The sequence below is a fragment of the Heterodontus francisci genome, chromosome 12 (genome assembly GCF_036365525.1).
Source record: "Heterodontus francisci isolate sHetFra1 chromosome 12, sHetFra1.hap1, whole genome shotgun sequence".
NCBI lineage: Eukaryota > Metazoa > Chordata > Chondrichthyes > Heterodontiformes > Heterodontidae > Heterodontus > Heterodontus francisci.
In genome coordinates, this window is record NC_090382.1 from 111,308,682 (window position 1) to 111,326,355 (window position 17,674).

General features: G+C 41.9%; 1 protein-coding gene across 1 annotated transcript; it reads left to right on the plus strand.

The window, feature by feature from the left end:
• Window positions 1–11,201: 11,201 nt before the first annotated feature.
• LOC137376074 (protocadherin alpha-C2-like) lies at window positions 11,202–17,155 on the plus strand. The gene has a single exon (XM_068044087.1). It carries the CDS (start codon window positions 11,340–11,342, stop codon window positions 13,785–13,787), a length of 2,448 nt encoding a protein of 815 aa, XP_067900188.1. The 5' UTR covers window positions 11,202–11,339; the 3' UTR covers window positions 13,788–17,155.
• Window positions 17,156–17,674: the final 519 nt, after the last annotated feature.

Genomic DNA, 17,674 nt, shown 5'->3' on the forward strand with positions numbered 1-17,674 from the left:
TAAGGTTGTACATCCTGGCTTATTCCTACAGACTGTTTTAAATGTTGTGAGTAGCCGTGTTAGGTCTTCTCGTTCTAAAAACAAGAAATGCTGGAACCACTCAGCAGGTCTGGCAGCATCTGTGGAAAGAGAAGCAGAGTTAACGTTTCGGGTCAGTGACCCGAAACGTTAACTCTGCTTCTCTTTCCACAGATGCTGCCAGACCTGCTGAGTGGTTCCAGCATTTCTTGTTTTTATTTCGGATTTCCAGCATCCGCAGTATTTTGCTTTTATTTTAGATCTTCTCGTTGTTCTGTATCTAAATAGGAAAGATTGGTGTACAATTTTCCTAGCAGTTCAGTATTAGCTAATCAGATAGTAGGCGGTTGAATTCGAAAACTGTCTAGGCTTCCTTCTGCCTCATCCTCACTGTCTCTTTCATACTTCACTGTCCCTACTACCTGACATACATATCCTCTTCCAGTGATAATATTTTTTTAACATATTGATATGATCTTTTTTCAGGTGATCTGGGGTGTCAGTCAAATAACTTACCTTGCTAGTTCTCTAGACCAATTTATACGGACCACTGAACCGTGATTTTAATGGTTCCCCTGAATAGTTATTAATACTAACACTTCATCTTCTGGTTCAAGTGCTCGGGTCTTAGCATGCTTGTCTGTCCATTTTTCCATCGTTATTTGGGATGCTTTAAGGTGCTTCTGAGCCTGATTGCAAGCTCTGTTGAGCCGTACCAGGAACATTGATACATAACCTAATACAGAAGATTCATCCCTCTGTTCTAAAACATTTCTTTAATTAATTTTAGAGGGCCTCTTATCTCATGTCCGTAAACTAATTTAAAAAGACTAAAACCTGTAGATTCATTTGGTGAATCTCTCGTGGCAAATAAAATAAAGCCTTTACCCTAAACCTGGTGATATTCAGGACATACGTCCTGATAATTGTTTTGAGCATCTGAAGGTACCTTTCTAAAGCTCCCTGTGTCTGTGGGTGGTATGCTGAAGACTTTAACTGTGTTATACCCAAATTACCCATAACATCTTGACGTATTTTAGACATACAATTAGAACCTTGATCCGACTGATTCTCAATTGTTATCTATATCAAGTGAAGAATTTGGCTAACGTCTCTACCAATACCTGAGCAGCAATTGTTCTCAAGGAAATGTCCTCTGGGAATACAGCAGCCATATCCATGATAGTGAGCATATATTTGGTGTCCCGGTTGTGTTTCAGGTCAAGGGCTTACACAGTCCACCTACATCCTCCTAAATGGTTCCCAATAACTGGTATGGGAATTAGAGGTATCAGTTTTATGGCATTTTACGGTTTTACATAATCTGGCACATATTGCATGTTTTACAAAACTGCACCATGTCTTCGGTAAAACTTGACCAGTAATAATGTTGACTTATATGTGATTTGGTCTTCTGGATCCCCACTGTCCCACTATAGGAATTTCATGTGCTAACCATAATATTTTATGGCAATACTTAGGCTGTACCACTATCCGTTGAACAACCGTCCATTCTTCGTCCGCAAGTCTGTAAGGCAGTCTCCAGTTCCTGATCAGAACCCCATCTTTCATATAATATCCTTTTGCAACTCTTTTTGCCTCAGCTTCTGTTCGAGCTGAATGTGCCAATGTATTTAATTCTGCATCAGCTTGCTGAGCTGTGATCAGAGAACATTTATTGAACATTTCCTTTCAATTATCCAAAGAAAGTTTCAGATATCCGGCTGTCTGTGGTGCCAATTTTACTTCTGACAATGGAACTTGATAAGCCATTGCTTGGGTTATTACACAAGAAGGAAAAACATCCTGGAATCTTTTCCTTTAACTGCTCTGTCTCCTTAACTTCCCTTGATTTTTCTGTGAGTATAGGAGAAGCTATTACTTTTTCTCCAGCCAAATCATTCCCCAGGAGTAGGTCCAGTCCATCTACTGGGAAACTATGGACAACTTCTACAGTTACCTTTCCAGTCATTAGGTCACACTCCAGGTGCACTCGATACAAAGGTACGGGTATATACTCCCCGCCAGTACCATTTACTAAAACTTTAGAATTCAGTGCGCTCTCTGTTGGATATGTGATACCTTTCCCCAGCAAAAGAGTTCGGGTGGCTCTTATATCCCTCAGTATATTTAGAGGTTTTTCTGCCTCACATGAGTGATAAGGAGTTACTTTTCCTTTCGACAAGAATTCCCTCTAACTTTCATGTATCTTATGCACAACCTCTACACTCATAGGAACATCGGAGCAGCAGTAGGCCATTCAGCCCATCGAGCCTGCTTTGCCATTCACTATGATCATGGCTGATCATCCACTTCAATGCCTTTTTGCCACACTATCCCCATATCCCTCTATGGATTGGTATTTAGAAATCTGCCACGTTCTACTTTAAACATACTCAATAACTGAGACCACGCAGCCCTCTGGGGTAGAGAATTCCAAAGATTCATAACCCTCTGAGTAAAGAAATCTCTCCTCATCTCTGTCCTAAGTGTCTTCCCCCTTATTTTGATATTTTGTCCCCTGGTTCTAGACTCCCAACCAGGAGACACAGCTTAGCTGCATCTATCCTGTCTATCCCTTTAAGTATTTTGCAGGTTTCAATGAGATCATTCTGTGAAACTCTAGAGAATACAGGCCCAGTTTCCTCAAAGTATCTTCATAGCACTGTCCCACCATCCTGAGAACAAGTCTGGTGAACCTTCATTGCATTTCCTCTATTGCGATAAGATTCTTCCTAAGTTAAGGGGACCAAAACTGCACACAGTACTCCAGGTGCGGTCTTACCAAGGATCTATACAATTGAAGCAAGACTTCACAACTCCCATACTGAAATCCTCTTGCAACAAAGTCTAATTTACCATTAGTCTTCCTAATTGCTTGCTGCACCTGCATGTTAACTTTCAGTGACTTATTGACAAGGACACCCAGGTCCCTTTGTACATCTACACTTCCTAATCTCTTACCTAAAAGAAATACTCTGCACATCTAATCCCTCCTACCTAAATGGATAACCTCACATTGTTCCACAGTATATTCCATCTGCCACGTTCTTGCCCACTCACTTAGTCTGTCCAAATCCCCTTGAAGCCACTTTGCACCTTCCTCACAACACACATTCCCACCAGTTCTGTTTCATCTGCGAACTTGGAAATATTACATTCGGTCTCCACGTCCAAATCATTGATATGTATTGTGAAGAGCTGGTCCTTGGGGTACCCCACTGGTCACAGCCTGCCAACACAAGAATGACCCGTTTGTTCCTACTTTCTGTTTTCTGCCTGTTAACCAATCCTTAACCCGTGCTTGTGTATTACTTCCTATCCCACGTGCTTTAATTTTGCTAACCAACCTCCTGTGGGGGATTTTATTAACAGCCTTCTGGAAATTCAAGTATACTATGTGCGCTGACTCCCCTTTTTGAATTCGGTTTGTAACATCCTCAAAAAACTCCAACAAGTTTGCCAAACATGATTTCCCATTCATAAATCCATATTGACTATGCTCAATCGGATCATTATTATCCAAGTGTCCATTTATCACATCCGTTGAATAGATTCTAACGTTTTCCCTACTTCTGATGGAAGGCTAACAGGTCTGTAAGTTCCCTGTTTTCTCGCTCCCTCCCTTCCTGAATAGTGGGCAGGCATTTGCTACCTTGCAATCCACAGAAACCTTTCCAAAACCTATAGAATTTTGGAAGATGATCACCAGTGCAGCGATTATCTCCATAGCGAACTCTTTCAACACTCTGGGATGTAGAATATCAGATCCTCGGGATTTATCAACCTTCAGCCCATTAATTTCTCCAACACAACCTTCTTAACAATACTAGTTTCCTTCAAATCCTCATTGTCCCTAGTCCCTTGCATTTCTAATTCTGGGAGATTTCTTGTATCTTCCTCAGTGAAGACAGACACAATGTAATCATTTTACTTCCCTGCTATTTCTCGATTCCCCATTATAAATTCTCCTGACACTGCCTGTAATGGACCCACATTTGTCTTATACAAAAGTTTCCTTTTTACGTACCTATGGAGGCTTTTACAGTCCTTTTATATGTTTGTTTTGCTAGTTTACATTCATATTCTGTTCTCCCTTTCTTTGTCAGTTTCTTGGTCCTCCTTTGCTGTCTTCTACAATCCTCCTAATCCTCAGGTTTGCTCCTATTTCTGGCAACTTTATAGACCTTTTCTTTTACTCTTATGCAATCCTTAACTTCCTATGTTAGCCACGGTTGACGACCTTTACTTTAGGGGTTTGTGTACCTTGAAGGTATAGTTGCTGTAAACTATGTAATAATTCTTTGAAGACTATCCATTGTCTATGCACTGTCATACTTTTTAATGTATTTTCCCAATCCTCCTCAGCCAATTGGCCCCTCATACTTTCATAATATCCTCACATTGTTTTCTTTTGTATTTGACTTTACAGCTGCACTCAAAACTGCCGCCTGATCTGCTGTACCCCTTTCTCTGCATTGACTTTTTGTACCCCAATAAGTCCCATGGGCCTACCTCATTGCTTCCACCATTCTACACGAAGATGTCCCACCTTGTGACAATGATAACACTTTGGCTTGAGGACTACACTTCCACCCTCAGAATCTTCGTTTCTGCCCTGAAGAGGGAATAATGGGGCGTTCCCAGCTGTCCCTTCATGTCCCCAGCTACTTGCCTTTTTTCACCCTCCCACCTTCCATCCTTCTCGGGTTAGTGGGGTTAATGGACAAAGGGTTTGGGCTTATACACAAGCTCAAATCATCAACGATTTCCAATGCTTGTCCGGCCGTTGAAGCATTCTGGTTCTCTACATGTGTTCTTACCAATGAAGGGAGTGTTTTTAAAAATTCTTCCATGAGAATTACTTCCCTAAGTTTCTCTTACTTGACTTCCATCTTTAGTGCCGTATCTAACGATCAAAATTAATTTGCTTTACCCTCTCAAATCCTATATATGTCTGTCCAGCCAATCTCCGGAAGTTCTGAAATTTCAGTTGGTAATCTTCAGGGACTGTCTCATATGCAGCAATAATATACTTTTATACCATCTCATAATCTGCAGCAGCCTCCTCAGAAAGCATGGCACAAACTTCATGAGCTCTGCCCATCAACCTGCTTTGCATTAACAGTGTCCAGCTTTCCTTTGGCCATTTCAGTTGTTCGGCTATCTTTTCAAAAGAAATGAAAATGCCTCTACGTCCCTTTCCTCAAACGTAGGGAGGGCTTGCACAAATGTAATCAGCTTTTCACTGGATCCTGTACTGGTACTTTCACAGGAGTCAACACCACCCGTTCGTCTTAGTTCCATCTTTTCTAATTCGAATTCCTTTCCTTCTCTTTCACTTTCTCTTTGAAATCCAAGCTTAAGTCTCTCCAAATCTTTTGCTTGTTCTTTTTTTTTTTCCAGCTGAAGCCTAAGTTTTTCCATTTCCTGTTCCTGCTCAAGTTTTTTTTTCATTTCTAATTGAATTTTAGCTAATTCAACTGCACTATGCTCGGGTTTACTTTTCTCTTCTTCCAGTTTCAAATGTTTGGCTATTACTTCCACTATCTCTGCTTTTTTAGCTCCTCATTTTAATTCTAACACCAACGGTCTGCCAAATCCTTTAGTTTAACTTTGATTAAGTTTCACAAGTCTCTGCTTCCCCAGAAATGTCTCAGAAACTGCTACAGACATTCTGGTGTTACAAACTACACTCGATTACACGAGAAACCTGGTTCTTTTATTTTCCTTTTCCAATTATTATTACCCCACTTACAATTGAATATTGTTGGCATTGAATGATCCTGACAAGTACCCTCAGTTAATGTATTATGACCAAGGAGGAAGGCGTGCACTGTTAATTCAGTCCCACTTCTCCACAGGCCCCAACATATATTTCAATTTTCCCACTGACCAAAACAGTCAATCGGATACTCTATTGTTCCCCAGGATAAAACACAGCAACCAGGTTTCTTTAATAAACAACAAAATTATCCATTTATTATAAGCCAAGTCTTAATCAATAATAAAGTAAAACATGCACACAGATTGAAATATTAAAGTCCCTTATTTATCCCAGACATCACACATACATATACACAACCTGTTAACTGCGGGAAAATGATTTTTGTTTGCAGCTCATTCAAAGAAATAGAAGCAATTAAAAAAACACATGATGAAAAGAAGGTATGGAAGGAAGTCCTTCATTTCAGATTGTCTTAAAATATAGGAGGAAATAAGAACACTCTTGATGCAGCATTCCTTTTCAAGAGAATCATCGCTGGTAGTCTCCTGGCAGATCAATAAGCAAACTTCTTCTGTTTCAGACACCCATTTTTTTAACAATTCAAATTGAAACTATAACTTTCCAGAAGCAGGTCCTGTGACCTCTATCAGTCTTGGCTTGGCACTCCTCTGCAAACATTTCACCCCTGCTGGGTTCTTTGAAAACAGGCGCCTTCCAGTAACTTTTACTCTCAGGTAAAACCTTCTGGTGACTTTTTTTTTAAAAAAGAAAAACACAAATTTCAGCTTCTTCAAGATTCAGGGTGAATCAATGTCCATAACATGTTAAACAAAAAATAGAAGTAAGCTCGTAACATTACCTGCTTACTACTTAGATGCCAGTAGAAGATTTCTGTGCTCACTTTTATATTGACTACCATCTATTCTCATACTCTCTCTTTGCCAGTCTTATGTTTCCCCTTCACCTCAATAATAAAGACACTGCCATCACCATCCCTGGGTATGTCCTGTCCCACCGGGAGGACAGACCCAGCAGAGGTGGCTGAAGAGTGGTATACATTAGAGAGGGAGTTGCCCTGGGAGTCCTCAACATCGATTCTGGACCCCATGCAGTCTTATGGCATCAGGTCAAACATGTGCAAGGAAACCTCCTGCTGATTACCACCTACTGCCCTCCCTCAGCTGATGACTCAGTACTCCACCATGTTGAACACTACTTGGAGGATGCACTGAGAGTGACAAGGGCACAGAATGTACTCTGGGTGGGGGACTTCAATGCATCCTCACATCTCCAGCGACCCGGGTTCAATTCTGGGTACTGCCTGTGTGGAGTTTGCAAGTTCTCCCTGTGTCTGCGTGGGTTTCCTCCGGGTGCTCCAGTTTCCTCCCACAGCCATTATAAATTGCCCCTATTATAGGTAGGTGGTAGGGAAATATAGGGACAGGTGAGGATGTGGTAGGAATATGGGATTAGGGTAGGATTAGTCTTAATGGGTGGTTAATGGTCGGCACAGACTCGGTGGGCCAAAGGGCCTGTTTCAGTGCTGTATCTCTAAATCTAAATCTAAATCTAAAACCTCCTCTCAACTTACTTTGTTTGGCCTGGTTCTCACATGAAGTATTCACCTGGCATGCATCCTGCACCCTCTTCCAGCATAATTTCTCTCTCCCTCGTCATTCCAGCTCAATTTTTTGGTTCTGCTTCCTTTCACCCTGGTGGAATGTACATTGCCTATTCCTGAAGCATGTCTTCCATAAAGAGAACCCATTGTTACATTACTGTTTTTCCATTCATTCCTTGGTTCAATTTTATGCTGGCTTGATTCCGTCTCATCGCATTGAAATTAACCCTCATCCAATCTAACCGTTTTATCTATATAATTTCTTGATTTTCTGCATCACAAGTTAAACCTTATGATACGATGATCACTGTTACCCAAGTCCTCACCAGAAGAACTTTGGTCACAGAATTATGCCAGTGTTTGAAAAAAGTGAATGTGGCACCGCAGCGATGAATGCAGGAGCTGTTTTTAAACATGCAAAGGGAATACAAAACATAATGGGTGGCGAGGTGGGAGGCACAAGCAAAGACATTTTGGGAAATTTGAGAGGAGGGAAAGCAGAGTATTTTCATTGCACTGGAGAAGAATTGATTGAAGGAAGTGTAAACTGATAAAAGATTAAAATGTCTAGGACATTTCTATTTTTGATAGGTTCTGAAAATGTGATTGTTAATGACTATAATATACAACCAGGTTCACTTTGCTGAAATAATCTGTATCATATGACTTTTGCGAAATGCAAGGTAATGTACAACGCGGCTTTGGTGCTTAACAGTTGTAAAAACTGGTCTGATTTTTTTTTATTATTCAGTCATGGCATTTGGGCGTCGCTGGACAGGCCAACATTTATTGCCCATCCCTAATTGCCCTTGAGAAGGTGGTGGTGAGCTGCCTTCTTGAACCGCTGCAGTCCATTTGGGGTAGGTAAATCCACAGTGCTGTTAGGAAGGGAGTTCCAGGATTTTGACACAGCGACAGTGAAGGAACGGCTATATAGTTCCAAGTCAGGATGGTGTGTGACTTGGAGGGAAACTTGCAGGCGGTGGTGTTCCCATGCATTTGTTGCCCTTGTCCTTCTAGTTGGTAGAAGTCACGGGTTTGGAAGGTGCTGTCTAAGGAGCTTTGGTGCGTTGCTGCAGTGCATCTTGTCGATGATACACACTGCTGCCACTGTGCGTCGGTGTTGGAGGGAGTGACGGGGTGCTAATCATGCGGGCTGCTTTGTCCTGGATGGTGTCAAGCTTCTTCAGTGTTGTTGGAGCTGCACCCAACCAGGCAAGTGGAAGTATTCCATCATACTCCTGACTTGTGCCTTGTAGATTGTGGACAGGCTTTGGGTAGTCAGGAGGTGAGTTATTCGCTGCAGGATTCCTCGCCTCCGACCTGCTCTTGTAGCCACGGTATTTATACGGCTACTCCAGTTCAGTTCTGGTCAATGGTAGCCCCTAGGCTGTTGATAGTGGGGGATTAAGCGATGTTGATGCCATTGAATGTCAAGGGGAGATGGTTAGATTCTCTCTTGTTGGAGATGGTCATTGCCTGGCCTTGTGTGGCGTGAATCTTACTTGCCACTTATCAGCCCAAGCCTGGATACTTTCCAGGTCTTGCTGCATTTCTACACGGACTGCTTCAGTATCTGAGGAGTCACGAATGGTGCTGAACATTGTGCAATCATCAGCGAACTTCCCCACTTCTGATCTTATGATTAAAGGAAGGTCATTGATGAAGTAGGTGAAGATCGTTGGGCCTAGGACACTACCCTGAGGAACTCCTGCAGTGATGTCCTGGAGCTCAGATGATTGATCTCGAACAACCACAACCATCTTCCTTTGTGCTCGGTATGACTCCAGCCGGCGGATGGTTTTCCCTCTGATTCCCATTGACCTCAGTTTTGCTTCGACTCCTTGATGCCATACTCAGTCAAATGCTGCCTTGATGTCAAGGGCAGTCACTCTCACCTCACGAGTTCAGCTCTTTTTTCCATGTTTGAACCAAGGCTATAATGAGGTCAGGAGCTGAGTGGCCCTTGCGGAACACAAACTGAGCGTCAATGAGCAGGTTATTGCTAAGCAGGTGTCGCTTGATGGCACTGTAAAGACACCTTCCATCACTTTACTGATGATTGAGAGTAGGCTGATGTTGGGGGGGTGGGGGGGTGGTAATTGGCCGGGTTGGACTTGTCCTGCTTTTTGTATACAGGACATACCTGGGCAATTTCCCACATTGCAGGGTAGATGCCAGTGTTGTAGTTGTACTGGAAGAGCTCGGCTATGGGCACAGCAAGTTCTGGAGCACAGGTATCAGTACTATTGCCTGAATTATTTTAGAAAGTATAATCCTGTGTTTTCCTTCATAAATAAAATGGCGAAAGTCAAGTTACTTTGTTTCTTTTCCCCCCTCCGAAATGTGCCGTTTAAGTTCAGATTAACCTTGGAAGAATAGAAACGTTACTTTAGATTGCATTTTCTTACAATCCATTTGCAATATTTTTCCTGAAATGCGGAATTCAGTAAAGCAGCAGTGCATCCAGCAGAGGGCAGCTCGGTCCGCGTAGCTCCTGATTTTTCCTGCGTTATTGTCTTTACATCAATGAGGATAATATGTTGACTGTGCGCAATGAAGGACACTTCCAATCCAAACAACTGTTCCAACATTACGCACTCGCAACTGAGTTACAGAACAGTTACCGGCAGAGTTCGTTCCATTCCAGCCGACAAATAGGCCTTAAGACGTACAATATAGCAACATCAAATGTGAGAATAATTAGATGTACTTATTTTTCACACCAACCACCCATGTGGTGCTTCATATGGAGCATGGCAAAATCGTGGAAGCAGTGGAAATTTAGGCTGTGGGCTATTTCCGACTATGACCCACGCACAGTGGCAGCAATGTGTACCATCTACAAGATGTACTGCAACAACCCACCAAGGCTCCTTAGACAGCACCTTCCAAACCTGCGACCTCTACCAACTAGAAGGACAAGGGCAGCAAATGCATGGGAACACCACCACCTGCAAGTTCCCCTCCAAGTCACACACCATCCTGACTTGGAACTATATCGCCATCCTTTCACTGTCGCTTTGTTGCAATCCTGGAACTCCCTTCCAAAAAGCATTGTAGGCATCCCTACATCACATGGACTGCAGTGGTTCAAGAAGGCAGCTCACCATCACCTTCTCAAAGGCAATTTGGGATGGGCAATAAATGCTGGTTTAGCCAGCGACGCCAACATTCCATGAATGAATAAAAAACATGAACGGTTGCGAGATTTGGCTGAAAAATAGAAAATAAAATAACCTTTCAATCCTTCAATCGATCATTAGAATAATGATCCATCCGCGAAAGAAACTCGTCAAAATCCGTTTTTCCTCTACACTTGGAATTCAAGAGGGCAACCAAAAATATAAAGCTGCCAAACAATTTGCAAGGACTGAACCTGTGGACATCGATTAAATTAGAGAGGATACTGCCGTACTGCATTGTTAATTTCATTTCTTAAACTTTATTTTCAACAAACATCAATGATGAAAGGTAATGAACAGATGACTGCAGGGAGCCATGCGAATTAAGTTGTCTTAGCTTAGTTTATTTCTAGAACATAAATAATGATTATTTATGATAATAAAACTGTACTTGCGAATTTCAATTACATATATATTCACATGTCAAAATATGAACATATGACTAAAATGCATGTTCGGTATTCTTATTGTACATCTTTAAATATAATACTTAATTTGTGAAAAAAAATGGGAACCAAGCCTGCTTTAAGAAAAGCTGATGCAGTTGATAATTGAGGCTCTTTGTGTCGCTGTCTGCCAATACGGAGCTGAGACGCTGCGGGAGATCTACCCCGACCATTATCAAATGCAGACCAAACTCGAAAGGAAAAGGACACACTACTTGCGTTCCGCGGTGCAGCACTGCTAAAAATGATCCATCTGGTCGCTTTTGTGCATTTTTGGATTTAATATCGGCTTTTAAATGCAAACAAATACTTTTTGAGGTGGGAAAAAAGCGGATATTGAGATGAATGCCAGAACTTCGAATGTTTGTGGAACCAAATCCCGAGCAATGGTGAATACACTAATCGGCGGGATGTATTTTATATGGTTGCTTCTTGTCTCGGACGTGGTTTCCGGCCAAATTCGCTACAGTATTCCCGAGGAACAGGAAATTGGAGCCTTTGTTGGAAACATTGCTGAAGATTTAAGGATAAGTGTCCAGGAATTATCAGCTCGTAGGTTTCAGCTACTCTCTGATGACGGAAAGCAATATTTTGAGCTAAATGTGGAAAATGCGATTTTAATTGTCATTGAAAGAATCGACAGAGAACAGCTTTGCGTGGAACGCTTGACCTGTCCCATTTCTATAGTGCTAGCGGTAGAAAATCCTATGGAAATGTTTCCTATTGAAGTGGAGATACGAGATGTAAATGATAATTCACCGACTTTTCCGACAAGTAGATTGACATTGCAGATCGCAGAGTGGGTTGCACCGGGAACGTGCTTTGCGCTAGAGAGCGCGTATGACCCGGACGTGGGAACGAACACTGTCAGCAGTTACCAAATCAGTTCGAATGAGCACTTCGACCTCAAAATGAAGACAATCAACGATGGTAGCAAAGTAGCAGAATTGTTGTTGAAAAAACATTTGGACCGCGAACGACAATCGTCCTTTGAACTGATATTGACGGCTGTTGATGGTGGGATCCCGCACAGATCTGGCACAGCTCAGGTTATCATTACTATAGCAGACGTTAATGATAACGCGCCAGTATTCGATCTTGCAATATACAAGACTAGTGTGTTAGAAACCGCACCTAAAGATGCATTCGTTATTAAAATACACGCAACTGATTTAGATGAAGGAACAAACGCTGAGTTTAAATATTCCTTCAGTAATTACGCTTCACTAAGAGAGCGCGAGTTGTTCAGTTTGAACGCGGAAACAGGAGATATCAGAGTTAAAGGTTTACTGGATTTTGAAGCCGCCGACGTGTATGAGCTTGAGGTACAAGCTGTGGACAACGCACCAAATGTTGGACAAGCCAAAGTTTTGGTTAGAATAGTTGACGTGAATGATAACACTCCCGAAATAAAGCTGAACTCAGTAATCAAAATAATAGCGGAGGATGCGGCACCAGGCACCGTGATCGCTGTATTCGGTGTGACAGATCGAGATGCTGGGGAGAACGGGCACGTTCGATGTCATATTCCAATCAACGTACCGTTCAAACTTCAAACCACTTTAAGGAATCACTACAAGTTGGTAACCACAGATATGCTAGACCGTGAAACAGTTTCTCTGTACAACATATCCATTTCAGCATGGGATGCTGGATCTCCCGCACTTTCGGCAAACAAAACAATCGTCGTTTTTGTCTCGGATATAAATGACAACGCTCCGCGGTTTATGCAGTCCTCATACACAGTGTATCTGTTGGAGAACAATACTCCGGGTGCATCTATTTTTTCTGTTACCGCTCTGGATCCTGATTTGGACCAGAACGGAGATGTCTCCTATTCTATTCTGGAGAATCGGATGCACGACATGCCTGCATCTGCGTATTTCACTATTAACTCGAAAAATGGGAGCCTTTATGCGCTTCGCTCCTTTGACTATGAGCAATTGAATAAATACCAGATCAAAGTTCAAGCTCAGGATGCTGGATTCCCACCGCTAAGCACTAATGCTGTGGTGAACGTTATTATCTTGGATCAAAATGACAATGCTCCACTTATTATTTCACCACGAACGTGGAACAGATCCGCACAAGTGGAGATTATGCCCCAGTCAATATATCCAGGATGCTTAGTCGCCAAGGTCGTGGCTAATGACGCAGATTCCGGTCAGAACGCACGACTTTCCTACGAACTGATTGAGACCGCTGAACGGAATCTTGTCACTGTAGGCCTTTACTCCGGGGAGATCAGAACAACCCCAAGATTTACGGAGAAAGACACCACTACAAAAAGAGTGGTTGTCTTGGTGAAGGACAATGGACAACCGAGCCTGTCAAGCACGGTCACAATCCTTTTTATGATGCAGGCGAATGTTACAGAAACATCGTCTGAACGTCGGGACCACTCCAAACACAATCAACAAGTCTCAGATCTAGATATGTATTTAATAATAATTTTTGGATCAACAAGCGTCATATTTCTTGTCACCATTATCTTTCTGGTTATCCTGATGTGTAAAAACGTTGGAAATAACACGCGTTACCCCAGCTCTACAATGTATTGCTGTTGCACGCAGAGGAACTCCAATGCTGTTTTTAATCGCAGACCTGCACAAAACGAATCTTTAAATTACTATGGCACAGGTCAGACGCTCCCTATTTCTGAAACTCATCGTTGCACGCTTCGCTTATCGCCGGAATCATCGAAGAGTGATTTTCTGTTCCTAAAGACCTGCCATCCTATGTTACCTGTTCGTGACATCACTGTTAGTGACATCAATATGAAGAAGTAATTTAGACAGGAAATTTATTTTGCTAGTTATAGATGAAATACTTATGTACTTCCCTAGGCAACTGTTACATTACGCAGTAAAAATCAATAGATGTTAATAGGGTATGTTAATGATCACCTCATTCCATGACAATATGAAAGGCACAATTCAGCATAGCGGCGCCTCATCAGACCCCTTTCCTATCCTGAGTGTCGTGAAACAGGGCTGTGTTCTCGCACCCACACTGTTTGGGATTTTCTTCTCTCTGCTGCTCTCACATGCGTTCAAGTCTTCAGAAGAAGGAATTTTCCGCCACACAAGATCAGGGGGCAGGTTGTTCAACCTTGCCCATCTAAGAGTGAAGACCAAAGTACAGGAAGTCCTCATCAGGGAACTCCTCTTTGCTGACGATGCTGCTTTAACATCTCACACTGCAGAGTGTTTGCAGAGACTCATCGACAGGTTTGCGGCTGCCTGCAACGAATTTGGCCGAACCATCAGCCTCAAGAAAACGAACATCATGGGACAGGACGTCAGAAATGCTCCATCCATCAATATCGGCGACCACGCTCTGGAAGTGGTTCAACAGTTCACCTACCTAGGCTCAACTATCACCAGTAACCTGTCGCTCGATGCAGAAATCAACAAGCACATGGGAAAGGCTTCCACTGCTATGTCCAGACTGGCCAAGAGAGTGTGGGAAAATGGTGCACTGACACGGAACACAAAAGTCCGAGTGTATCAAGCCTGTATCCTAAGTACCTTATTGGTAACAATTATAATTTATTTACGCATAAAAAAACTTTACATATACCTTTATAAATTATAGTATTTTAGCAGCAGTTTACAAAGAAGAATTAGAAATCATGTTACCATTATAACAGTCTTAAATGTCCTTTGGGTAGGTCATTTTACATGGCCCGTTCCTTGTTTGATGTACTTATACAGACTTGCACTTGCCTACATTGGTGTCCCAGATGGCCCTACTGCACTGCAAATAACCTACACCTCCTAGGCTATACCTCAGAAGCCGGAACTAATGAAAAGTCCGTCTAAACATGTATCTTCCACACCTCCAATTCTATCCAATCATGAATCCCACAAGGTATACCAGCATATGTATTGGGCTTCCCTGACTTGCTTCTTAGCGTTAGAACAAACTTTTTTTTCTGTTTCCATGGTAATGGCAGAATCCAGTTCTCATTATAATTAGAATCTAGTTTTTAACATGCTTCAACCTAATTCCAACAGTTACTCTATCTCAGACAAAATTAGTATAAATCTGCTGAATATAAATCCTTTGCTGAATTCAAATTCCTCCCAATCCCCAGGTTTACTATTTTATTGGCAACCATATAAGCCTCTTCCATTATTCCAATACTATCTTTAACTTCTTTTTAGAGCCACAGTAGGACCACATTTCTTTAATGATTTGCTGCAAATCATGAATACGTCCTTTAAATGTTTGTCATTGCTTAACCATCAATTCTGTTAAGCTAGCTTCCCAGTTTACCTTACCAACTCGTCACTCATACTTATGTGGTTTGCTTTGTTTAGATTGAAGAGCCTACTTTCTGACTTAACTAAATCGCTTTCAAACGCAATGTAAAATTCTATCATATTATGATATTTTTTCCCTAGATGCTCCTTTACTACAAGATTATGAATGAGCGGTCTCATATTGTACAGTATTAGATCTAAAATAGCCTATTCCCTGTTGGCTCCTCGACATTAGAAAAACTCAAGGTAATCAGGCAGAGCCAAAAATGATTTTGTGAAAGGGAAATCATGTTTAACCGATTCATTGGAGTTCTTTGAAGAAGTAACATGTGCTGTGGATAAAGGGGAACTGATGGATGCACTTAGAGTTCCAGCAGGCATTTGATAAGGTGCCACATCAAAGGTTATTGCGGAAAATAAAATACCATGGTACAGAGGGTGACATTTTGGCATGGATAGAAAATTGGCTAGCTAACAAGAAACAGAGAGTAGGCATAAATGAGTCATTTTCTGGTTGGCAAGTTGAAACAAGTGGTGAGCCACATGGATCAGTGCTGGGGCCTCAACATTTTACAGTTTATGTGAAGGAAACAAAGACATGGTTGCTAAATGTGTTGATGACGCAAAGGTAGGTAGGAAAGTAAGTTGTGAAGAGGACATAATGAGGCTTCAAAGGGTTATAGATAGGATACGTGAGTGGAAAAAGATCTGGAAAATGGTGTTTAAATCGAGAAAATGAAAGTATCCATTTTTGCAGGAAGAATGAGAAAGAGGCATATTATCCAAATAGTGAGAGATTGAGATCTGGGTCTCGTAGTGTATGAAGCACAAAGGGTTAGTATGCAGCTACAGCAAGTAATTAGGAAAGCTAATAAAATGTTATCATTTATTGCGACAGAAATTGAATACAAAAGTAGGGAGGTTATGCTTCAGCAATACAGAGCATTGGTGAGACCACATCTAGAGTATTGTGTACAGTATTGGTCTCCTTATTTAAGGAAGGATGTAAATGCGTTGGAAGGTTTACCAATAATGGGTGGGTTGCCTTACAAGGAAAGGTTGGGCAGGCTAAGCTTGAATCCACTGGAGTTTAGAAGTGTAAAAGGCGACTTGATAGAAACATATAAGATTCTGAGGGATCTTGACAGGGTGGACGTGGAAAGGATTATTCCCCTTGTGGGAGAATCTAGAACTGTTTAAAAATAAGGATTCACACATTTAAGACAGCGATGAGGAGAATGTTATTTTTCTCTCAGAGAGTCTTTGGAACTCTGTTCCTCAAAAGGCAGTGGAAGCAGGGTCTTTGAATATTTTAAGGCAAAAGTAGATAGATTCTTAATAAGCAAGCGGTGAGAAGTTATTGGGGGTAGGCAGGAATGTGGAGTTGAAGTTGCAATCAGATCAGCTATGATCTTATTGAATGGAGCAGCAGGCTTGAGGGTCCGCCTGGCCTACTCCTGCTTCTAATTTGTATGTTTGTATGTTCATATGTTCGACGTACTGATCTAGAAAACCATCTTGTATTCATTGCATTAATTTGTCCTCCAAACTATTCGACTGATATTTGCCCAGGCTATATGAAGATTAAATTCTCCCATGATTCCTGCATTATGCTTGATGCATGCACCTCTAATTTCCTCATATATACTCATCCGGACATTGCAAACTACAATCCAAGAAGCTCAGCAGCACCCGGGAGGAAGAAACCTACTGGATCAGCACGCCATTCACAACCTTAGAGATTCATTCCCTCCACTACAGGTGCACTGTGGATGCAGGCAAACCATCTACAAGTTGCACTGCAGCAATTCTCCGTGGTTTCTTCGAAAGTGCCTCCCAAACACCAAACTGTACCTGCGAGAAGGAAAAGGGCAGCATGTGCAAGGGAACACCACCACTTGCATTCCGTTGTGGAAATAAATTGTTCTTTCATTGTCGCTGGGTCAAAGTCCAGGAACTCCCTCCCTAACAGCATTAATGGAGAGCCTTCACAGCACGCACTGCAGCAGTTCGAGAAAGCAGGTCAATGCCACTTTTTCAAGGACAATAACTAATAGACAATAAATTACAGACTTACCGAGATGCCCACATCCCATAATGCAGACAATACTGCAACTAACTTCCTAGCCAACCATTCATAAAGAAGTAGCACAACTTTCTTGTAATTTTACTCCGTTCCTCTAAAGATAAAGCGAGGGGACTAATGCAGTTGCTTCTAATCGAATTGCATGCCACTCAAAGATTATGTTGCATTTACATCTTGGTTTCTAGTATCTTTATGGTTTTTTTATTCATTCATGGGATGTGGGCGTCGCTGGCCAGGCCAGCATTTATTGCCCATCCCTAATTGCCCTTGAGAAGGTGGTGGTGAGCTGCCTTCTTGAACCGCTACAGTCCATTTGTGGTAG

Coding starts and splice junctions, on each gene's coding strand:
- LOC137376074 (XM_068044087.1), top strand. CDS start 11,340: ATGAATGCCAGAACTTCGAATGTTTGTGGAACCAAATCCCGAGCAATG.